Source organism: Salmo salar, chromosome 03 (assembly GCF_965601325.2).
Source record: "Salmo salar chromosome 03, fSalSal1, whole genome shotgun sequence".
Classification (NCBI taxonomy): Eukaryota; Metazoa; Chordata; class Actinopteri; order Salmoniformes; family Salmonidae; genus Salmo; species Salmo salar.
In genome coordinates this window covers 98,656,097-98,681,184 of record NC_138293.1, presented here as the reverse complement: position 1 = coordinate 98,681,184, position 25,088 = coordinate 98,656,097, and the positions used below count along the sequence as shown (strand labels likewise).

At 40.4% G+C, this 25,088-nt stretch overlaps 1 protein-coding gene across 1 annotated transcript in view; it reads right to left on the bottom strand.

Annotated features, from left to right (window-relative positions):
- The window catches only part of LOC106591937 (multidrug resistance-associated protein 1), a 110,109-nt gene that overhangs the window by 74,749 nt on the left and 10,272 nt on the right, over window positions 1-25,088 (bottom strand). The window contains 2 exon segments of the mRNA XM_082972938.1: window positions 2,029-2,166; window positions 5,695-5,838. Coding sequence (XP_082829064.1) covers window positions 2,029-2,166; window positions 5,695-5,838 — 282 coding nt within the window.

Genomic DNA, 25,088 nt, shown 5'->3' with positions numbered 1-25,088 from the left:
ACACACACACACACACACACACACACACACACACACACACACACACACACACACACACACACACACACACACACACACACACACTAGAACTGGGTGATGTGGACAAAAATTCATATCGCGATAAATGTAAAAAGAAAATGCAATAATGATAAATCACAAAATAATTTTTTGGGGGGGGAGGTGCTCGAGCTGGGCGATATGTACAAAATATTGCGAAAAATGTAATTATTTTTCTCAATAACAACAAAGTCCTCAGAAACATTTATTTTGGTTTTTATGGACAGTTACTTCACATCAGCAGCAGGGCTCTAGACGTGTTTCCAGGGCCAGGTAAGACAACTGAGACGGTAGCCTACGATTCTAAAAGTAAGATATTTCATCCAACATATCCAGGGAAGGTATGGTTGATGTGCAACCTGTCAATAGGATCCACAATGATCACATTTATTTTGGCCTCTTCAGAGAATTGGCTGACATCTTTGTGCATATTGTCCTCTAGGCTATATGATTCACCACCTGAGGACCTCAAAACACTGAGCTAGACTACGAACTGTAGATATGATATTGTTGCTAGGTGACCATGTAGGCTATATGATTCACCACCTGAGGAAGGGGGACCTCACAACACTAAACTAGACTACGAACTGTAGATATGATATTGTTGCTAGGTGACCATGTAGGCTATATGATTCACCACCTGAGGAAGGGGGACCTCACAACACTAAACTAGACTACGAACTGTAGATATGATATTGTTGCTAGGTAACCATGTAGGCTAATCTAACTGTCAATATGATAGTGTTGCTAGATAGCCTTGTAGGCTAATCTAACTGTAAATACGATAGTGTTGCTAGATAACCATGTAGGCTAATCTAACTGTAGATATGATGTTGTTGCTAGATAGCCATGTAGGCTAATCTAACTGTAAATATGATAGTGTTGCTAGATAACCATGTAGGCTAATCTAACTATAAATATGATATTGTTGCTAGATTGATTAATCAATTAGCCTACTAGGCTATCTAGCAATATCATATTTGCAGTTAGTAATCTAGCTAAGGTTTTTGAGGTCCCCCTTCCTTAGGTGGTGAATAATATAGCCTACATGGCTATCTAGCAACAACATCATATTTACAGTTAGATTAGCCTACATGGCTATCTAGCAACAACATCATATTTACAGTTAGATTAGTCTACATGGCTATCTAGCAACAACATCATATTTACAGTTAGATTAGCCTACATGGCTATCTAGCTACACTATCATATTTACAGTTAGATTAGCCTACATGGCGATCAGTAAATGTAGGCTAATGTCCGACAGACACTTCCCAGCTCTAGGCCACTTGATGTAGGTCTATTCAATGCAAATGGCGTGCACCGCTCGACTCCGTGGTTTTGATGAACCCGTACTAACTCCAGCCTAGTCCGGTTGTAAAGTGGTGCCATGAACACAATATTAAGAGGTGAGAAAAACTTGGAATACTCCCAGAACGCTGTGACTCTCTGTAACTACAACAACAGTAGTTGCTTTGAGAACTGCATTTTTCCCACAGTGGCATTTTGAGCAACGGTCATATGATTATGCTTCTCAGAATGCCTCTCTCCCTCCTCCATGTCACAGTGGAGAGAAGAAGTGACTCAGCAGCCAACAGCCAAACAGAGACAGGCAGAGAGTTTCATAGCAGGAATCAACATAATGCATAGGCTATTACTGTTGACCAAATTATGGTTCTAGAACAATCCACGGGATCGTTGTGTAGCAATATCACCCCAAATAATGGTTCTAGAACAATCCACAGGAACATTGTGCAGCAAAATCACTCCAAATAATGGTTCTAGAACAATCCACAGGAACATTGTGCAGCAAAATCACTCCAAATAATGGTTCTAGAACAATCCACAGGAACATTGTGCAGCAAAATCACTCCAAATAATGGTTCTAAAACAATCCACAGTAAGAGGTAGCCTATGTCTGTAATTCTGGGTTCATCGTCCCAGCTCTAACACACAACCTCTCTCTCTCACCTCGTTGATGGCTTGTATGATCTTGGATCTGAATGTGACGGTAGCACAGAGGACGGCCACCAGCCAGAAGTTGAGCATCACCCCTGAAGACTGGACTCCTTTTAACCTCTCATACTGGGTCAGGAGGGTGGCCAGCAGCTGGGGAGAGAACACACACACACATTAGAACAACATATACACACACACAGAGCACATACATCCCCTTCAGATCTGACACCACTTGTGAGTGCACACACCTTTAATATTATGCATTTGATCCTCGCGGGAATTGAACCCGCGACCTTGCCGTTGCTAGCACCCTGCTCTTACCAACATGTATTAATCATGCCCAGGTGTTAATAACACTATAAAAACCACTCCTCCTACTGACTACATTCACACAGTATTATATTGAATCACTAGATACTGGGTACTGGTAGATACAGTATTATATTGAATCACTAGATATTGGGTACTGGTAGACACAGTATTATATTGAATCACTAGATACTGGGTACTGGTAGATACAGTATTATATTGAATCACTACATACTTGGACTATGTCAAGGCAGCAGAGTACTGGGTACTGGTAGACACAGTATTATATTGAATCACTAGATACTGGATACTGGTAGATACAGTATTATATTGAATCACTACATAGTGGATACTGGTAGATACAGTATTATATTGAATCACTACATACTGGGTACTGGTAGATACAGTATTATATTGAATCACTAGAAATTGGGTACTGGTAGATACAGTATTATATTGAATCACTAGATATTGGGTACTGGTAGATACAGTATTATATTGAATCACTAGATACTGGGTACTGGTAGACACAGTATTATATTGAATCACTACATACAAGGTACTGGTAGACACAGTATTATATTGAATCACTAGATACTGGTAGACACAGTATTATATTGAATCACTAGATATTGGGTACTGGTAGATACAGTATTATATTGAATCACTAGATACTGGGTACTGGTAGACACAGTATTATATTGAATCACTACATACTGGGTACTGGTAGACACAGTATTATATTGAATCACTACATACTGGGTACTGGTAGACACACTATTATATTGAATCACTACATACTGGGTACTGGTAGACCCAGTATTATATTGAATCACTACATACAAGGTACTGGTAGACACAGTATTATATTGAATCACTAGATACTGGTAGATACAGAATTATATTGAATCACTAGATATTGGGTACTGGTAGACACAGTATTATATTGAATCACTAGATACTGGATACTGGTAGATACAGTATTATATTGAATCACTACATACTGGGTACTGGTAGACACAGTATTATATTGAATCACTAGATATTGGGTACTGGTAGATACAGTATTATATTGAATCACTAGATACTGGGTACTGGTAGACACAGTATTATATTGAATCACTAGATACTGGGTACTGGTAGATACAGTATTATATTGAATCACTACATACTGGGTACTGGTAGATACAGTATTATATTGAATCACTACATACTGGGTACTGGTAGATACAGTATTATATTGAATCACTACATACTGGGTACTGGTAGATACAGTATTATATTGAATCACTAGATACTGGGTACTGGTAGATACAGTATTATATTGAATCACTAGATACTGGGTACTGGTAGACACGGGAGTTTTTCATAGCCAGTTGATCTATCCAGGGAAAACTCAAAGCTCCATGGCAAAATGTGTAGAATTGCAGCAAATTAGGTTTAAAACAGTAACATTTTCTCTCCACCGCCAAGTCCTCAAATGTCCTTTCCCGGGGCCCGGACCGAAGCTACACTCCCCCCCAGCTAAGACCCTTACAGGCCGACCACTCCCCCCCAGCTAAGACCCTTACAGGCCGACCACTCCCCCCAGCTAAGACCCTTACAGGCGGACCACTCCCCCCCAGCTAAGACCCTTACAGGCGGACCACTCCCCCCCAGCTAAGACCCTTACAGGCCGACCACTCCCCCCCAGCTAAGACCCTTACAGGCGGACCACTCCCCCCCAGCTAAGACCCTTACAGGCCGACCACTCCCCCCCAGCTAAGACCCTTACAGGCCGACCACTCCCCCCCAGCTAAGACCCTTACAGGCCGACCACTCCCCCCCAGCTAAGACCCTTACAGGCGGACCACTCCCCCCCAGCTAAGACCCTTACAGGCCGACCACTCCCCCCCAGCTAAGACCCTTACAGGCCGACCACTCCCCCCCAGCTAAGACCCTTACAGGCGGACCACTCCCCCCCAGCTAAGACCCTTACAGGCGGACCACTCCCCCCCAGCTAAGACCCTTACAGGCCGACCACTCCCCCCCAGCTAAGACCCTTTTGATCCAGCCCACAGTGTTGGCTTTTACCATAGTGATGCCGAGCATGGTGGGGCTAACCAGATAAACAGGGTTGGTTTTTACCATAGTGATGCCGAGCATGGTGGGGCTAACCAGATAAACAGTGTTGGTTTTTACCATAGTGATGCCGAGCATGGTGGGGCTAACCAGATAAACAGTGTTGGTTTTTACCATAGTGATGCCGAGCATGGTGGGGCTAACCAGATAAACAGTGTTGGTTTTTACCATAGTGATGCCGAGCATGGTGGGGCTAACCAGATAAACAGTGTTGGTTTTTACCATAGTGATGCCGAGCATGGTGGGGCTAACCAGATAAACAGGGTTGGTTTTTACCATAGCGATGCCGAGCATGGTGGGGCTAACCAGATAAACAGGGTTGGTTTTTACCATAGTGATGCCGAGCATGGTGGGGCTAACCAGATAAACAGTGTTGGTTTTTACCATAGTGATGCCGAGCATGGTGGGGCTAACCAGATAAACAGGGTTGGTTTTTACCATAGTGATGCCGAGCATGGTGGGGCTAACCAGATAAACAGGGTTGGTTTTTACCATAGTGATGCCGAGCATGGTGGGGCTAACCAGATAAACAGGGTTGGTTTTTACCATAGCGATGCCGAGCATGGTGGGGCTAACCAGATAAACAGTGTTGGTTTTTACCATAGCGATGCCGAGCATGGTGGGGCTAACCAGATAAACAGGGTTGGTTTTTACCATAGCGATGCCGAGCATGGTGGGGCTAACCAGATAAACAGTGTTGGTTTTTACCATAGTGATGCCGAGCATGGTGGGGCTAACCAGATAAACAGTGTTGGTTTTTACCATAGTGATGCCGAGCATGGTGGGGCTAACCAGATAAACAGGGTTGGTTTTTACCATAGTGATGCCGAGCATGGTGGGGCTAACCAGATAAACAGTGTTGGTTTTTACCATAGTGATGCCGAGCATGGTGGGGCTAACCAGATAAACAGTGTTGGTTTTTACCATAGTGATGCCGAGCATGGTGGGGCTAACCAGATAAACAGGGTTGGTTTTTACCATAGTGATGCCGAGCATGGTGGGGATAACCAGATAAACAGTGTTGGTTTTTACCATAGTGATGCCGAGCATGGTGGGGCTAACCAGATAAACAGTGTTGGTTTTTACCATAGCGATGCCGAGCATGGTGGGGCTAACCAGATAAACAGTGTTGGTTTTTACCATAGTGATGCCGAGCATGGTGGGGCTAACCAGATAAACAGGGTTGGTTTTTACCATAGTGATGCCGAGCATGGTGGGGCTAACCAGATAAACAGGGTTGGTTTTTACCATAGTGATGCCGAGCATGGTGGGGCTAACCAGATAAACAGGTGCCTGGGTGGAGGAGGAGGCACCGCTGTCATGTTGGCTTCTTTCCCAGAAAGAGTAAAACACATCTGCCCAGCAGACGATCCACAGGAGAAAACCTACTGCCTGGAGGAGAGGATGAGAGGAGAGCAGGAAGAACACTTCATTGTGCATTTTCAGATCATGGAAATTCATATGTTGCTTTAAACCCCATTCCCGGAGAAACACATGCACCCAAACACACACACACACACACACACACACACACACAGACACACACACACACACACACACACACACACACACACACACACACACACACACACACACACACAGACACACACACATCCTCGCCGGACAACCGCAGGGCAGTGACCCTGGAGCAGCTTAGGGGTCAAGTTTAAGTCCCACAACGGCAGGAGGTATCTAGGATGTTATTGCTACTCTAGGATACTCACTCCTCACTACTTTTGCCCAGAGCCTTTCTGACCAGGGCCCTAGGGGTAGTGCGTGAAAAGTAGTGTGTGAAATAGGGAACCATTTGGGATGCAGTTGAAGAAAGAGGAAATTAGATCTTTAGGTAAGGTGTGTGTCAGGATGTTGTCGTGTCAGACTCTCTACCACACAGAGAAGCCTGTGTTCTGAAATGACTCTCTACCACACAGAGAAGCCTGTGTTCTGAAATGACTCTCTACCACACAGAGAAGCCTGTGTTCTGAAATGACTCTCTACCACACAGAGAAGCCTGTGTTCTGAAATGACTCTCCTGGATGTTCAGAGAGAGACTGTTCTGAAATGACTCTCCTGGTTGTTCAGAGAGAGACTGTTCTGAAATGACTCTCCTGGTTGTTCAGAGAGAGACTGTTCTGAAATGACTCTCCTGGTTGTTCAGAGAGAGACTGTTCTGAAATGACTCTCCTGGTTGTTCAGAGAGAGACTGTTCTGAAATGACTCTCCTGGTTGTTCAGAGAGAGACTGTTCTGAAATGACTCTCCTGGTTGTTCAGAGAGAGACTGTTCTGAAATGACTCTCCTGGTTGTTCAGAGAGAGACTGTTCTTAAATGACTCTCCTGGTTGTTCAGAGAGAGACTGTTCTGAAATGACTCTCCTGGTTGTTCAGAGAGAGACTGTTCTGAAATGACTCTCCTGGTTGTTCAGAGAGAGACTGTTCTGAAATGACTCTCCTGGTTGTTCAGAGAGAGACTGTTCTGAAATGGCTCTCCTGGTTGTTCAGAGAGAGACTGTTCTGAAATGGCTCTCCTGGTTGTTCAGAGAGAGAGAGTGTGTTAGCTTGCTATATATGTTTCTCTGGTTGTTCAGAGAGAGTGTGTTAGCTTGCTATATATGTTTCTCTGGTTGTTCAGAGAGAGAGTGTTAGCTTGCTATATATGTTTCTCTGGTTGTTCAGAGAGAGAGAGTGTTAGCTTGCTATATATGTTTCTCTGGTTGTTCAGAGAGAGAGACTGTTAGCTTGCTATATATGTTTCTCTGGTTGTTCAGAGAGAGAGTGTTAGCTTGCTATATATGTTTCTCTGGTTGTTCAGAGAGAGAGAGTGTTATCTTGCTATATATGTTTCTCTGGTTGTTCAGAGAGAGAGTGTTAGCTTGCTATATATGTTTCTCTGGTTGTTCAGAGAGAGAGTGTTAGCTTGCTATATATGTTTCTCTGGTTGTTCAGAGAGAGTGTGTTAGCTTGCTATATATGTTTCTCTGGTTGTTCAGAGAGAGAGTGTTAGCTTGCTATATATGTTTCTCTGGTTGTTCAGAGAGAGAGAGTGTGTTAGCTTGCTATATATGTTTCTCTGGTTGTTCAGAGAGAGAGAGAGTGTTAGCTTGCTATATATGTTTCTCTGGTTGTTCAGAGAGAGAGTGTGTTAGCTTGCTATATATGTTTCTCTGGTTGTTCAGAGAGAGAGTGTTAGCTTGCTATATATGTTTCTCTGGTTGTTCAGAGAGAGAGTGTGTTAGCTTGCTATATATGTTTCTCTGGTTGTTCAGAGAGAGAGTGTGTTAGCTTGCTATATATGTTTCTCTGGTTGTTCAGAGAGAGAGTGTTAGCTTGCTATATATGTTTCTCTGGTTGTTCAGAGAGAGAGAGAGTGTTAGCTTGCTATATATGTTTCTCTGGTTGTTCAGAGAGAGAGAGTGTTAGCTTGCTATATATGTTTCTCTGGTTGTTCAGAGAGAGAGTGTTAGCTTGCTATATATGTTTCTCTGGTTGTTCAGAGAGAGAGTGTGTTAGCTTGCTATATATGTTTCTCTGGTTGTTCAGAGAGAGAGAGAGTGTTAGCTTGCTATATATGTTTCTCTGGTTGTTCAGAGAGAGAGTGTTAGCTTGCTATATATGTTTCTCTGGTTGTTCAGAGAGAGAGAGTGTTAGCTTGCTATATATGTTTCTCTGGTTGTTCAGAGAGAGAGAGAGTGTTAGCTTGCTATATATGTTTCTCTGGTTGTTCAGAGAGAGAGAGTGTTAGCTTGCTATATATGTTTCTCTGGTTGTTCAGAGAGAGAGATAGTGTTAGCTTGCTATATATGTTTCTCTGGTTGTTCAGAGAGAGAGTGTGTTAGCTTGCTATATATGTTTCTCTGGTTGTTCAGAGAGAGAGAGTGTGTTAGCTTGCTATATATGTTTCTCTGGTTGTTCAGAGAGAGAGAGTGTGTTAGCTTGCTATATATGTTTCTCTGGTTGTTCAGAGAGAGTGTGTTAGCTTGCTATATATGTTTCTCTGGTTGTTCAGAGAGAGAGAGTGTGTTAGCTTGCTATATATGTTTCTCTGGTTGTTCAGAGAGAGAGAGTGTTAGCTTGCTATATATGTTTCTCTGGTTGTTCAGAGAGAGAGATAGTGTTAGCTTGCTATATATGTTTCTCTGGTTGTTCAGAGAGAGAGTGTGTTAGCTTGCTATATATGTTTCTCTGGTTGTTCAGAGAGAGAGAGTGTGTTAGCTTGCTATATATGTTTCTCTGGTTGTTCAGAGAGAGAGAGTGTGTTAGCTTGCTATATATGTTTCTCTGGTTGTTCAGAGAGAGAGTGTTAGCTTGCTATATATGTTTCTCTGGTTGTTCAGAGAGAGAGAGAGTGTTAGCTTGCTATATATGTTTCTCTGGTTGTTCAGAGAGAGAGAGTGTTAGCTTGCTATATATGTTTCTCTGGTTGTTCAGAGAGAGAGTGTTAGCTTGCTATATATGTTTCTCTGGTTGTTCAGAGAGAGAGTGTGTTAGCTTGCTATATATGTTTCTCTGGTTGTTCAGAGAGAGAGAGAGTGTTAGCTTGCTATATATGTTTCTCTGGTTGTTCAGAGAGAGAGAGTGTTAGCTTGCTATATATGTTTCTCTGGTTGTTCAGAGAGAGAGTGTTAGCTTGCTATATATGTTTCTCTGGTTGTTCAGAGAGAGAGTGTTAGCTTGCTATATATGTTTCTCTGGTTGTTCAGAGAGAGTGTGTTAGCTTGCTATATATGTTTCTCTGGTTGTTCAGAGAGAGAGAGTGTTAGCTTGCTATATATGTTTCTCTGGTTGTTCAGAGAGAGAGTGTGTTAGCTTGCTATATATGTTTCTCTGGTTGTTCAGAGAGAGAGAGTGTGTTAGCTTGCTATATATGTTTCTCTGGTTGTTCAGAGAGAGAGAGTGTGTTAGCTTGCTATATATGTTTCTCTGGTTGTTCAGAGAGAGAGAGTGTGTTAGCTTGCTATATATGTTTCTCTGGTTGTTCAGAGAGAGAGAGAGTGTTAGCTTGCTATATATGTTTCTCTGGTTGTTCAGAGAGAGTGTGTTAGCTTGCTATATATGTTTCTCTGGTTGTTCAGAGAGAGAGTGTGTTAGCTTGCTATATATGTTTCTCTGGTTGTTCAGAGAGAGAGAGTGTGTTAGCTTGCTATATATGTTTCTCTGGTTGTTCAGAGAGAGAGAGAGTGTTAGCTTGCTATATATGTTTCTCTGGTTGTTCAGAGAGAGAGAGTGTTAGCTTGCTATACATGTTTCTCTGGTTGTTCAGAGAGAGAGTGTTAGCTTGCTATATATGTTTCTCTGGTTGTTCAGAGAGAGAGTGTTAGCTTGCTATATATGTTTCTCTGGTTGTTCAGAGAGAGAGAGAGTGTTAGCTTGCTATATATGTTTCTCTGGTTGTTCAGAGAGAGAGTGTTAGCTTGCTATATATGTTTCTCTGGTTGTTCAGAGAGAGAGAGTGTGTTAGCTTGCTATATATGTTTCTCTGGTTGTTCAGAGAGAGAGTGTTAGCTTGCTATATATGTTTCTCTGGTTGTTCAGAGAGAGTGTGTTAGCTTGCTATATATGTTTCTCTGGTTGTTCAGAGAGAGAGAGAGTGTTAGCTTGCTATATATGTTTCTCTGGTTGTTCAGAGAGAGAGAGAGTGTTAGCTTGCTATATATGTTTCTCTGGTTGTTCAGAGAGAGAGAGAGTGTTAGCTTGCTATATATGTTTCTCTGGTTGTTCAGAGAGAGAGATAGTGTTAGCTTGCTATATATGTTTCTCTGGTTGTTCAGAGAGAGAGTGTTAGCTTGCTATATATGTTTCTCTGGTTGTTCAGAGAGAGAGTGTTAGCTTGCTATATATGTTTCTCTGGTTGTTCAGAGAGATAGAGAGTGTTAGCTTGCTATATATGTTTCTCTGGTTGTTCAGAGAGAGTGTGTTAGCTTGCTATATATGTTTCTCTGGTTGTTCAGAGAGAGAGAGAGTGTTAGCTTGCTATATATGTTTCTCTGGTTGTTCAGAGAGAGAGTGTGTTAGCTTGCTATATATGTTTCTCTGGTTGTTCAGAGAGAGAGTGTTAGCTTGCTATATATGTTTCTCTGGTTGTTCAGAGAGATAGAGAGTGTTAGCTTGCTATATATGTTTCTCTGGTTGTTCAGAGAGAGAGAGTGTTAGCTTGCTATATATGTTTCTCTGGTTGTTCAGAGAGAGAGTGTTAGCTTGCTATATATGTTTCTCTGGTTGTTCAGAGAGAGAGTGTTAGCTTGCTATATATGTTTCTCTGGTTGTTCAGAGAGAGAGTGTGTTAGCTTGCTATATATGTTTCTCTGGTTGTTCAGAGAGAGTGTGTTAGCTTGCTATATATGTTTCTCTGGTTGTTCAGAGAGAGAGAGAGTGTTAGCTTGCTATATATGTTTCTCTGGTTGTTCAGAGAGAGAGTGTTAGCTTGCTATATATGTTTCTCTGGTTGTTCAGAGAGAGTGTGTTAGCTTGCTATATATGTTTCTCTGGTTGTTCAGAGAGAGAGTGTTAGCTTGCTATATATGTTTCTCTGGTTGTTCAGAGAGAGAGAGAGTGTTAGCTTGCTATATATGTTTCTCTGGTTGTTCAGAGAGAGAGAGAGTGTTAGCTTGCTATATATGTTTCTCTGGTTGTTCAGAGAGAGAGAGTGTTAGCTTGCTATATATGTTTCTCTGGTTGTTCAGAGAGAGTGTGTTAGCTTGCTATATATGTTTCTCTGGTTGTTCAGAGAGAGAGTGTGTGTTAGCTTGCTATATATGTTTCTCTGGTTGTTCAGAGAGAGAGTGTTAGCTTGCTATATATGTTTCTCTGGTTGTTCAGAGAGAGAGAGTGTGTTAGCTTGCTATATATGTTTCTCTGGTTGTTCAGAGAGAGAGTGTTAGCTTGCTATATATGTTTCTCTGGTTGTTCAGAGAGAGTGTGTTAGCTTGCTATATATGTTTCTCTGGTTGTTCAGAGAGATAGAGAGTGTTAGCTTGCTATATATGTTTCTCTGGTTGTTCAGAGAGAGAGTGTGTTAGCTTGCTATATATGTTTCTCTGGTTGTTCAGAGAGAGAGAGTGTTAGCTTGCTATATATGTTTCTCTGGTTGTTCAGAGAGAGAGAGTGTTAGCTTGCTATATATGTTTCTCTGGTTGTTCAGAGAGAGAGTGTTAGCTTGCTATATATGTTTCTCTGGTTGTTCAGAGAGAGAGTGTTAGCTTGCTATATATGTTTCTCTGGTTGTTCAGAGAGAGAGTGTTAGCTTGCTATATATGTTTCTCTGGTTGTTCAGAGAGAGAGAGAGTGTTAGCTTGCTATATATGTTTCTCTGGTTGTTCAGAGAGAGAGAGAGTGTTAGCTTGCTATATATGTTTCTCTGGTTGTTCAGAGAGAGTGTGTTAGCTTGCTATATATGTTTCTCTGGTTGTTCAGAGAGAGAGAGACTGTTAGCTTGCTATATATGTTTCTCTGGTTGTTCAGAGAGAGAGTGTTAGCTTGCTATATATGTTTCTCTGGTTGTTCAGAGAGAGAGAGACTGTTAGCTTGCTATATATGTTTCTCTGGTTGTTCAGAGAGAGAGTGTTAGCTTGCTATATATGTTTCTCTGGTTGTTCAGAGAGAGAGTGTTAGCTTGCTATATATGTTTCTCTGGTTGTTCAGAGAGAGAGAGTGTTAGCTTGCTATATATGTTTCTCTGGTTGTTCAGAGAGAGAGTGTTAGCTTGCTATATATGTTTCTCTGGTTGTTCAGAGAGAGAGTGTTAGCTTGCTATATATGTTTCTCTGGTTGTTCAGAGAGAGAGTGTTAGCTTGCTATATATGTTTCTCTGGTTGTTCAGAGAGAGAGTGTTAGCTTGCTATATATGTTTCTCTGGTTGTTCAGAGAGAGAGTGTTAGCTTGCTATATATGTTTCTCTGGTTGTTCAGAGAGAGTGTGTTAGCTTGCTATATATGTTTCTCTGGTTGTTCAGAGAGAGAGTGTTAGCTTGCTATATATGTTTCTCTGGTTGTTCAGAGAGAGAGTGTTAGCTTGCTATATATGTTTCTCTGGTTGTTCAGAGAGAGAGTGTGTTAGCTTGCTATATATGTTTCTCTGGTTGTTCAGAGAGAGAGAGAGTGTTAGCTTGCTATATATGTTTCTCTGGTTGTTCAGAGAGAGAGTGTTAGCTTGCTATATATGTTTCTCTGGTTGTTCAGAGAGAGAGTGTTAGCTTGCTATATATGTTTCTCTGGTTGTTCAGAGAGAGAGAGTGTTAGCTTGCTATATATGTTTCTCTGGTTGTTCAGAGAGAGAGTGTTAGCTTGCTATATATGTTTCTCTGGTTGTTCAGAGAGAGAGTGTTAGCTTGCTATATATGTTTCTCTGGTTGTTCAGAGAGAGAGAGTGTGTTAGCTTGCTATATATGTTTCTCTGGTTGTTCAGAGAGAGTGTGTTAGCTTGCTATATATGTTTCTCTGGTTGTTCAGAGAGAGAGAGAGTGTGTTAGCTTGCTATATATGTTTCTCTGGTTGTTCAGAGAGAGAGTGTGTTAGCTTGCTATATATGTTTCTCTGGTTGTTCAGAGAGAGAGAGTGTTAGCTTGCTATATATGTTTCTCTGGTTGTTCAGAGAGAGAGAGTGTTAGCTTGCTATATATGTTTCTCTGGTTGTTCAGAGAGAGAGAGTGTTAGCTTGCTATATATGTTTCTCTGGTTGTTCAGAGAGAGAGAGTGTTAGCTTGCTATATATGTTTCTCTGGTTGTTCAGAGAGAGAGTGTTAGCTTGCTATATATGTTTCTCTGGTTGTTCAGAGAGAGAGTGTTAGCTTGCTATATATGTTTCTCTGGTTGTTCAGAGAGAGAGAGTGTTAGCTTGCTATATATGTTTCTCTGGTTGTTCAGAGAGAGAGAGAGTGTTAGCTTGCTATATATGTTTCTCTGGTTGTTCAGAGAGAGAGAGTGTGTTAGCTTGCTATATATGTTTCTCTGGTTGTTCAGAGAGAGAGAGAGTGTTAGCTTGCTATATATGTTTCTCTGGTTGTTCAGAGAGAGAGAGTGTTAGCTTGCTATATATGTTTCTCTGGTTGTTCAGAGAGAGAGAGAGTGTTAGCTTGCTATATATGTTTCTCTGGTTGTTCAGAGAGAGAGTGTGTTAGCTTGCTATATATGTTTCTCTGGTTGTTCAGAGAGAGAGAGTGTTAGCTTGCTATATATGTTTCTCTGGTTGTTCAGAGAGAGTGTGTTAGCTTGCTATATATGTTTCTCTGGTTGTTCAGAGAGAGAGTGTTAGCTTGCTATATATGTTTCTCTGGTTGTTCAGAGAGAGAGTGTGTTAGCTTGCTATATATGTTTCTCTGGTTGTTCAGAGAGAGAGAGTGTTAGCTTGCTATATATGTTTCTCTGGTTGTTCAGAGAGAGAGTGTTAGCTTGCTATATATGTTTCTCTGGTTGTTCAGAGAGAGAGAGAGTGTTAGCTTGCTATATATGTTTCTCTGGTTGTTCAGAGAGAGAGTGTTAGCTTGCTATATATGTTTCTCTGGTTGTTCAGAGAGAGAGAGTGTGTTAGCTTGCTATATATGTTTCTCTGGTTGTTCAGAGAGAGAGTGTTAGCTTGCTATATATGTTTCTCTGGTTGTTCAGAGAGAGAGAGTGTGTTAGCTTGCTATATATGTTTCTCTGGTTGTTCAGAGAGAGTGTGTTAGCTTGCTATATATGTTTCTCTGGTTGTTCAGAGAGAGTGTGTTAGCTTGCTATATATGTTTCTCTGGTTGTTCAGAGAGAGAGAGAGTGTTAGCTTGCTATATATGTTTCTCTGGTTGTTCAGAGAGAGAGATGTGTTAGCTTGCTATATATGTTTCTCTGGTTGTTCAGAGAGAGAGTGTTAGCTTGCTATATATGTTTCTCTGGTTGTTCAGAGAGAGAGTGTTAGCTTGCTATATATGTTTCTCTGGTTGTTCAGAGAGAAGAGAGTGTTAGCTTGCTATATATGTTTCTCTGGTTGTTCAGAGAGAGTGTGTTAGCTTGCTATATATGTTTCTCTGGTTGTTCAGAGAGAGAGAGAGTGTTAGCTTGCTATATATGTTTCTCTGGTTGTTCAGAGAGAGTGTGTTAGCTTGCTATATATGTTTCTCTGGTTGTTCAGAGAGATAGAGAGTGTTAGCTTGCTATATATGTTTCTCTGGTTGTTCAGAGAGAGAGAGTGTTAGCTTGCTATATATGTTTCTCTGGTTGTTCAGAGAGAGAGTGTTAGCTTGCTATATATGTTTCTCTGGTTGTTCAGAGAGAGAGTGTTAGCTTGCTATATATGTTTCTCTGGTTGTTCAGAGAGAGAGTGTGTTAGCTTGCTATATATGTTTCTCTGGTTGTTCAGAGAGAGAGTGTGTTAGCTTGCTATATATGTTTCTCTGGTTGTTCAGAGAGAGAGAGAGTGTTAGCTTGCTATATATGTTTCTCTGGTTGTTCAGAGAGAGAGTGTTAGCTTGCTATATATGTTTCTCTGGTTGTTCAGAGAGAGAGAGTGTTAGCTTGCTATATATGTTTCTCTGGTTGTTCAGAGAGAGAGAGAGTGTTAGCTTGCTATATATGTTTCTCTGGTTGTTCAGAGAGAGAGTGTTAGCTTGCTATATATGTTTCTCTGGTTGTTCAGAGAGAGTGTGTTAGCTTGCTATATATGTTTCTCTGGTTGTTCAGAGAGAGAGTGTTAGCTTGCTATATATGTTTCTCTGGTTGTTCAGAGAGAGAGTGTGTTAGCTTGCTATATATGTTTCTCTGGTTGTTCAGAGAGAGAGAGTGTGTTAGCTTGCTATATATGTTTCTCTGGTTGTTCAGAGAGAGAGAGAGTGTTAGCTTGCTATATATGTTTCTCTGGTTGTTCAGAGAGAGAGTGTGTTAGCTTGCTATATATGTTTCTCTGGTTGTTCAGAGAGAGTGTGTTAGCTTGCTATATATGTTTCTCTGGTTGTTCAGAGAGAGTGTGTTAGCTTGCTATATATGTTTCTCTGGTTGTTCAGAGAGAGTGTGTTAGCTTGCTATATATGTTTCTCTGGTTGTTCAGAGAGAGTGTGTTAGCTTGCTATATATGTTTCTCTGGTTGTTCAGAGAGAGAGAGAGTGTTAGCTTGCTATATATGTTTCTCTGGTTGTTCAGAGAGAGAGAGAGTGTTAGCTTGCTATATATGTTTCTCTGGTTGTTCAGAGAGAGAGAGTGTTAGCTTGCTATATATGTTTCTCTGGTTGTTCAGAGAGAGTGTGTTAGCTTGCTATATATGTTTCTCTGGTTGTTCAGAGAGAGAGGTGTGTTAGCTTGCTATATATGTTTCTCTGGTTGTTCAGAGAGAGAGTGTTAGCTTGCTATATATGTTTCTCTGGTTGTTCAGAGAGAGAGAGTGTGTTAGCTTGCTATATATGTTTCTCTGGTTGTTCAGAGAGAGAGTGTTAGCTTGCTATATATGTTTCTCTGGTTGTTCAGAGAGAGATGTGTTAGCTTGCTATATATGTTTCTCTGGTTGTTCAGAGAGAAGAGAGTGTTAGCTTGCTATATATGTTTCTCTGGTTGTTCAGAGAGATAGAGAGTGTTAGCTTGCTATATATGTTTCTCTGGTTGTTCAGAGAGAGAGTGTGTTAGCTTGCTATATATGTTTCTCTGGTTGTTCAGAGAGAGAGTGTGTTAGCTTGCTATATATGTTTCTCTGGTTGTTCAGAGAGAGAGAGTGTTAGCTTGCTATATATGTTTCTCTGGTTGTTCAGAGAGAGAGAGTGTTAGCTTGCTATATATGTTTCTCTGGTTGTTCAGAGAGAGAGTGTTAGCTTGCTATATATGTTTCTCTGGTTGTTCAGAGAGAGAGTGTTAGCTTGCTATATATGTTTCTCTGGTTGTTCAGAGAGAGAGTGTTAGCTTGCTATATATGTTTCTCTGGTTGTTCAGAGAGAGTGTGTTAGCTTGCTATATATGTTTCTCTGGTTGTTCAGAGAGAGTGTGTTAGCTTGCTATATATGTTTCTCTGGTTGTTCAGAGAGAGAGTGTTAGCTTGCTATATATGTTTCTCTGGTTGTTCAGAGAGAGAGAGTGTTAGCTTGCTATATATGTTTCTCTGGTTGTTCAGAGAGAGAGTGTTAGCTTGCTATATATGTTTCTCTGGTTGTTCAGAGAGAGAGTGTTAGCTTGCTATATATGTTTCTCTGGTTGTTCAGAGAGAGTGTGTTAGCTTGCTATATATGTTTCTCTGGTTGTTCAGAGAGAGAGGTGTTAGCTTGCTATATATGTTTCTCTGGTTGTTCAGAGAGAGAGTGTTAGCTTGCTATATATGTTTCTCTGGTTGTTCAGAGAGAGAGAGTGTTAGCTTGCTATATATGTTTCTCTGGTTGTTCAGAGAGAGAGTGTTAGCTTGCTATATATGTTTCTCTGGTTGTTCAGAGAGAGAGTGTTAGCTTGCTATATATGTTTCTCTGGTTGTTCAGAGAGAGAGAGTGTTAGCTTGCTATATATGTTTCTCTGGTTGTTCAGAGAGAGAGTGTTAGCTTGCTATATATGTTTCTCTGGTTGTTCAGAGAGAGAGTGTTAGCTTGCTATATATGTTTCTCTGGTTGTTCAGAGAGAGAGTGTTAGCTTGCTATATATGTTTCTCTGGTTGTTCAGAGAGAGAGTGTTAGCTTGCTATATATGTTTCTCTGGTTGTTCAGAGAGAGAGTGTTAGCTTGCTATATATGTTTCTCTGGTTGTTCAGAGAGAGTGTGTTAGCTTGCTATATATGTTTCTCTGGTTGTTCAGAGAGAGAGTGTTAGCTTGCTATATATGTTTCTCTGGTTGTTCAGAGAGAGAGTGTTAGCTTGCTATATATGTTTCTCTGGTTGTTCAGAGAGAGAGTGTGTTAGCTTGCTATATATGTTTCTCTGGTTGTTCAGAGAGAGAGAGTGTTAGCTTGCTATATATGTTTCTCTGGTTGTTCAGAGAGAGAGAGAGTGTTAGCTTGCTATATATGTTTCTCTGGTTGTTCAGAGAGAGAGTGTTAGCTTGCTATATATGTTTCTCTGGTTGTTCAGAGAGAGAGTGTTAGCTTGCTATATATGTTTCTCTGGTTGTTCAGAGAGAGAGTGTTAGCTTGCTATATATGTTTCTCTGGTTGTTCAGAGAGAGAGAAGTGTTAGCTTGCTATATATGTTTCTCTGGTTGTTCAGAGGAGAGAGTGTTAGCTTGCTATATATGTTTCTCTGGTTGTTCAGAGAGAGAGTGTTAGCTTGCTATATATGTTTCTCTGGTTGTTCAGAGAGAGAGAGTGTGTTAGCTTGCTATATATGTTTCTCTGGTTGTTCAGAGAGAGTGTGTTAGCTTGCTATATATGTTTCTCTGGTTGTTCAGAGAGAGAGAGAGTGTGTTAGCTTGCTATATATGTTTCTCTGGTTGTTCAGAGAGAGAGTGTGTTAGCTTGCTATATATGTTTCTCTGGTTGTTCAGAGAGAGAGAGTGTTAGCTTGCTATATATGTTTCTCTGGTTGTTCAGAGAGAGAGAGTGTTAGCTTGCTATATATGTTTCTCTGGTTGTTCAGAGAGAGAGAGTGTTAGCTTGCTATATATGTTTCTCTGGTTGTTCAGAGAGAGAGAGTGTTAGCTTGCTATATATGTTTCTCTGGTTGTTCAGAGAGAGAGTGTTAGCTTGCTATATATGTTTCTCTGGTTGTTCAGAGAGAGAGTGTTAGCTTGCTATATATGTTTCTCTGGTTGTTCAGAGAGAGAGAGTGTTAGCTTGCTATATATGTTTCTCTGGTTGTTCAGAGAGAGAGAGAGTGTTAGCTTGCTATATATGTTTCTCTGGTTGTTCAGAGAGAGAGAGTGTGTTAGCTTGCTATATATGTTTCTCTGGTTGTTCAGAGAGAGAGAGGTGTTAGCTTGCTATATATGTTTCTCTGGTTGTTCAGAGAGAGAGAGTGTTAGCTTGCTATATATGTTTCTCTGGTTGTTCAGAGAGAGAGAGAGTGTTAGCTTGCTATATATGTTTCTCTGGTTGTTCAGAGAGAGAGTGTGTTAGCTTGCTATATATGTTTCTCTGGTTGTTCAGAGAGAGAGAGTGTTAGCTTGCTATATATGTTTCTCTGGTTGTTCAGAGAGAGAGTGTTAGCTTGCTATATATGTTTCTCTGGTTGTTCAGAGAGAGTGTGTTAGCTTGCTATATATGTTTCTCTGGTTGTTCAGAGAGAGAGTGTGTTAGCTTGCTATATATGTTTCTCTGGTTGTTCAGAGAGAGAGTGTTAGCTTGCTATATATGTTTCTCTGGTTGTTCAGAGAGAGAGAGTGTGTTAGCTTGCTATATATGTTTCTCTGGTTGTTCAGAGAGAGAGTGTTAGCTTGCTATATATGTTTCTCTGGTTGTTCAGAGAGAGAGTGTGTTAGCTTGCTATATATGTTTCTCTGGTTGTTCAGAGAGAGAGTGTGTTAGCTTGCTATATATGTTTCTCTGGTTGTTCAGAGAGAGAGAGTGTTAGCTTGCTATATATGTTTCTCTGGTTGTTCAGAGAGAGAGTGTTAGCTTGCTATATATGTTTCTCTGGTTGTTCAGAGAGAGAGAGTGTGTTAGCTTGCTATATATGTTTCTCTGGTTGTTCAGAGAGAGAGTGTTAGCTTGCTATATATGTTTCTCTGGTTGTTCAGAGAGAGAGAGATGTGTTAGCTTGCTATATATGTTTCTCTGGTTGTTCAGAGAGAGAGTGTTAGCTTGCTATATATGTTTCTCTGGTTGTTCAGAGAGAGAGTGTGTTAGCTTGCTATATATGTTTCTCTGGTTGTTCAGAGAGAGAGTGTTAGCTTGCTATATATGTTTCTCTGGTTGTTCAGAGAGAGAGAGTGTTAGCTTGCTATATATGTTTCTCTGGTTGTTCAGAGAGAGAGTGTTAGCTTGCTATATATGTTTCTCTGGTTGTTCAGAGAGAGAGAGTGTTAGCTTGCTATATATGTTTCTCTGGTTGTTCAGAGAGAGAGTGTTAGCTTGCTATATATGTTTCTCTGGTTGTTCAGAGAGAGTGTGTTAGCTTGCTATATATGTTTCTCTGGTTGTTCAGAGAGAGAGTGTTAGCTTGCTATATATGTTTCTCTGGTTGTTCAGAGAGAGAGAGTGTGTTAGCTTGCTATATATGTTTCTCTGGTTGTTCAGAGAGAGAGAGTGTGTTAGCTTGCTATATATGTTTCTCTGGTTGTTCAGAGAGAGAGATAGTGTTAGCTTGCTATATATGTTTCTCTGGTTGTTCAGAGAGAGAGATAGTGTTAGCTTGCTATATATGTTTCTCTGGTTGTTCAGAGAGAGAGATAGTGTTAGCTTGCTATATATGTTTCTCTGGTTGTTCAGAGAGAGAGATAGTGTTAGCTTGCTATATATGTTTCTCTGGTTGTTCAGAGAGAGAGATAGTGTTAGCTTGCTATATATGTTTCTCTGGTTGTTCAGAGAGAGAGTGTGTTAGCTTGCTATATATGTTTCTCTGGTTGTTCAGAGAGAGAGAGAGTGTTAGCTTGCTATATATGTTTCTCTGGTTGTTCAGAGAGAGAGAGAGTGTTAGCTTGCTATATATGTTTCTCTGGTTGTTCAGAGAGAGAGTGTTAGCTTGCTATATATGTTTCTCTGGTTGTTCAGAGAGAGAGTGTGTTAGCTTGCTATATATGTTTCTCTGGTTGTTCAGAGAGAGAGTGTTAGCTTGCTATATATGTTTCTCTGGTTGTTCAGAGAGAGAGTGTTAGCTTGCTATATATGTTTCTCTGGTTGTTCAGAGAGAGTGTGTTAGCTTGCTATATATGTTTCTCTGGTTGTTCAGAGAGAGAGAGTGTGTTAGCTTGCTATATATGTTTCTCTGGTTGTTCAGAGAGAGTGTGTTAGCTTGCTATATATGTTTCTCTGGTTGTTCAGAGAGATAGAGAGTGTTAGCTTGCTATATATGTTTCTCTGGTTGTTCAGAGAGAGAGTGTGTTAGCTTGCTATATATGTTTCTCTGGTTGTTCAGAGAGAGAGTGTGTTAGCTTGCTATATATGTTTCTCTGGTTGTTCAGAGAGAGAGTGTGTTAGCTTGCTATATATGTTTCTCTGGTTGTTCAGAGAGAGTGTGTTAGCTTGCTATATATGTTTCTCTGGTTGTTCAGAGAGAGAGTGTTAGCTTGCTATATATGTTTCTCTGGTTGTTCAGAGAGAGAGTGTTAGCTTGCTATATATGTTTCTCTGGTTGTTCAGAGAGAGAGAGAGTGTTAGCTTGCTATATATGTTTCTCTGGTTGTTCAGAGAGAGTGTGTTAGCTTGCTATATATGTTTCTCTGGTTGTTCAGAGAGAGAGAGTGTTAGCTTGCTATATATGTTTCTCTGGTTGTTCAGAGAGAGAGTGTTAGCTTGCTATATATGTTTCTCTGGTTGTTCAGAGAGAAGAGAGTGTTAGCTTGCTATATATGTTTCTCTGGTTGTTCAGAGAGAGAGTGTTAGCTTGCTATATATGTTTCTCTGGTTGTTCAGAGAGAGAGTGTGTTAGCTTGCTATATATGTTTCTCTGGTTGTTCAGAGAGAGAGTGTTAGCTTGCTATATATGTTTCTCTGGTTGTTCAGAGAGAGAGTGTTAGCTTGCTATATATGTTTCTCTGGTTGTTCAGAGAGAGAGTGTGTTAGCTTGCTATATATGTTTCTCTGGTTGTTCAGAGAGAGAGTGTGTTAGCTTGCTATATATGTTTCTCTGGTTGTTCAGAGAGAGAGAGGTGTTAGCTTGCTATATATGTTTCTCTGGTTGTTCAGAGAGAGTGTGTTAGCTTGCTATATATGTTTCTCTGGTTGTTCAGAGAGAGAGAGAGTGTTAGCTTGCTATATATGTTTCTCTGGTTGTTCAGAGAGAGAGTGTTAGCTTGCTATATATGTTTCTCTGGTTGTTCAGAGAGAGAGTGTGTTAGCTTGCTATATATGTTTCTCTGGTTGTTCAGAGAGAGAGTGTTAGCTTGCTATATATGTTTCTCTGGTTGTTCAGAGAGAGAGAGTGTGTTAGCTTGCTATATATGTTTCTCTGGTTGTTCAGAGAGAGTGTGTTAGCTTGCTATATATGTTTCTCTGGTTGTTCAGAGAGAGAGAGTGTGTTAGCTTGCTATATATGTTTCTCTGGTTGTTCAGAGAGAGAGAGTGTTAGCTTGCTATATATGTTTCTCTGGTTGTTCAGAGAGAGAGAGAGTGTTAGCTTGCTATATATGTTTCTCTGGTTGTTCAGAGAGAGAGTGTGTTAGCTTGCTATATATGTTTCTCTGGTTGTTCAGAGAGAGAGTGTGTTAGCTTGCTATATATGTTTCTCTGGTTGTTCAGAGAGAGAGAGAGTGTTAGCTTGCTATATATGTTTCTCTGGTTGTTCAGAGAGAGAGAGAGTGTTAGCTTGCTATATATGTTTCTCTGGTTGTTCAGAGAGAGTGTGTTAGCTTGCTATATATGTTTCTCTGGTTGTTCAGAGAGAGAGTGTGTTAGCTTGCTATATATGTTTCTCTGGTTGTTCAGAGAGAGAGAGTGTTAGCTTGCTATATATGTTTCTCTGGTTGTTCAGAGAGAGAGAGAGTGTTAGCTTGCTATATATGTTTCTCTGGTTGTTCAGAGAGAGAGTGTGTTAGCTTGCTATATATGTTTCTCTGGTTGTTCAGAGAGAGTGTGTTAGCTTGCTATATATGTTTCTCTGGTTGTTCAGAGAGAGTGTGTTAGCTTGCTATATATGTTTCTCTGGTTGTTCAGAGAGAGAGAGTGTGTTAGCTTGCTATATATGTTTCTCTGGTTGTTCAGAGAGAGAGAGTGTTAGCTTGCTATATATGTTTCTCTGGTTGTTCAGAGAGAGAGAGTGTTAGCTTGCTATATATGTTTCTCTGGTTGTTCAGAGAGAGTGTGTTAGCTTGCTATATATGTTTCTCTGGTTGTTCAGAGAGAGAGAGAGTGTTAGCTTGCTATATATGTTTCTCTGGTTGTTCAGAGAGAGAGTGTTAGCTTGCTATATATGTTTCTCTGGTTGTTCAGAGAGAGAGTGTTAGCTTGCTATATATGTTTCTCTGGTTGTTCAGAGAGAGAGAGTGTTAGCTTGCTATATATGTTTCTCTGGTTGTTCAGAGAGAGAGTGTTAGCTTGCTATATATGTTTCTCTGGTTGTTCAGAGAGAGAGTGTTAGCTTGCTATATATGTTTCTCTGGTTGTTCAGAGAGAGAGTGTTAGCTTGCTATATATGTTTCTCTGGTTGTTCAGAGAGAGAGTGTTAGCTTGCTATATATGTTTCTCTGGTTGTTCAGAGAGAGAGAGACTGTTAGCTTGCTATATATGTTTCTCTGGTTGTTCAGAGAGAGAGAGAGAGTGTTAGCTTGCTATATATGTTTCTCTGGTTGTTCAGAGAGAGTGTGTTAGCTTGCTATATATGTTTCTCTGGTTGTTCAGAGAGAGAGAGAGAGTGTTAGCTTGCTATATATGTTTCTCTGGTTGTTCAGAGAGAGTGTGTTAGCTTGCTATATATGTTTCTCTGGTTGTTCAGAGAGAGAGTGTTAGCTTGCTATATATGTTTCTCTGGTTGTTCAGAGAGAGAGTGTTAGCTTGCTATATATGTTTCTCTGGTTGTTCAGAGAGAGACTGTTAGCTTGCTATATATGTTTCTCTGGTTGTTCAGAGAGAGAGAGACTGTTAGCTTGCTATATATGTTTCTCTGGTTGTTCAGAGAGAGAGAGTGTGTTAGCTTGCTATATATGTTTCTCTGGTTGTTCAGAGAGAGAGAGAGTGTTAGCTTGCTATATATGTTTCTCTGGTTGTTCAGAGAGAGAGAGTGTTAGCTTGCTATATATGTTTCTCTGGTTGTTCAGAGAGAGAGTGTTAGCTTGCTATATATGTTTCTCTGGTTGTTCAGAGAGAGTGTGTTAGCTTGCTATATATGTTTCTCTGGTTGTTCAGAGAGAGAGTGTTAGCTTGCTATATATGTTTCTCTGGTTGTTCAGAGAGAGAGAGTGTGTTAGCTTGCTATATATGTTTCTCTGGTTGTTCAGAGAGAGAGAGTGTGTTAGCTTGCTATATATGTTTCTCTGGTTGTTCAGAGAGAGAGTGTTAGCTTGCTATATATGTTTCTCTGGTTGTTCAGAGAGAGAGTGTTAGCTTGCTATATATGTTTCTCTGGTTGTTCAGAGAGAGAGAGTGTTAGCTTGCTATATATGTTTCTCTGGTTGTTCAGAGAGAGAGTGTTAGCTTGCTATATATGTTTCTCTGGTTGTTCAGAGAGAGAGTGTTAGCTTGCTATATATGTTTCTCTGGTTGTTCAGAGAGAGAGTGTTAGCTTGCTATATATGTTTCTCTGGTTGTTCAGAGAGAGAGTGTTAGCTTGCTATATATGTTTCTCTGGTTGTTCAGAGAGAGTGTGTTAGCTTGCTATATATGTTTCTCTGGTTGTTCAGAGAGATAGAGAGTGTTAGCTTGCTATATATGTTTCTCTGGTTGTTCAGAGAGAGAGTGTGTTAGCTTGCTATATATGTTTCTCTGGTTGTTCAGAGAGAGAGAGTGTTAGCTTGCTATATATGTTTCTCTGGTTGTTCAGAGAGAGAGTGTTAGCTTGCTATATATGTTTCTCTGGTTGTTCAGAGAGAGAGAGAGAGTGTTAGCTTGCTATATATGTTTCTCTGGTTGTTCAGAGAGAGTGTGTTAGCTTGCTATATATGTTTCTCTGGTTGTTCAGAGAGAGAGAGTGTTAGCTTGCTATATATGTTTCTCTGGTTGTTCAGAGAGAGAGTGTTAGCTTGCTATATATGTTTCTCTGGTTGTTCAGAGAGAGAGAGACTGTTAGCTTGCTATATATGTTTCTCTGGTTGTTCAGAGAGAGAGTGTTAGCTTGCTATATATGTTTCTCTGGTTGTTCAGAGAGAGAGTGTGTTAGCTTGCTATATATGTTTCTCTGGTTGTTCAGAGAGAGAGTGTTAGCTTGCTATATATGTTTCTCTGGTTGTTCAGAGAGAGAGAGTGTTAGCTTGCTATACATGTTTCTCTGGTTGTTCAGAGAGAGAGTGTGTTAGCTTGCTATATATGTTTCTCTGGATGTTCAGAGAGAGAGTGTTAGCTTGCTATATATGTTTCTCTGGTTGTTCAGAGAGAGAGTGTTAGCTTGCTATATATGTTTCTCTGGTTGTTCAGAGAGAGAGTGTGTTAGCTTGCTATATATGTTTCTCTGGTTGTTCAGAGAGAGAGAGAGTGTTAGCTTGCTATATATGTTTCTCTGGTTGTTCAGAGAGAGAGAGAGTGTTAGCTTGCTATATATGTTTCTCTGGTTGTTCAGAGAGAGAGAGAGTGTTAGCTTGCTATATATGTTTCTCTGGTTGTTCAGAGAGAGAGTGTTAGCTTGCTATATATGTTTCTCTGGTTGTTCAGAGAGAGTGTGTTAGCTTGCTATATATGTTTCTCTGGTTGTTCAGAGAGAGTGTGTTAGCTTGCTATATATGTTTCTCTGGATGTTCAGAGAGAGAGTGTTAGCTTGCTATATATGTTTCTCTGGTTGTTCAGAGAGAGTGTGTTAGCTTGCTATATATGTTTCTCTGGATGTTCAGAGAGAGAGAGTGTTAGCTTGCTATATATGTTTCTCTGGTTGTTCAGAGAGATAGAGAGTGTTAGCTTGCTATATATGTTTCTCTGGTTGTTCAGAGAGAGAGTGTGTTAGCTTGCTATATATGTTTCTCTGGTTGTTCAGAGAGAGAGAGAG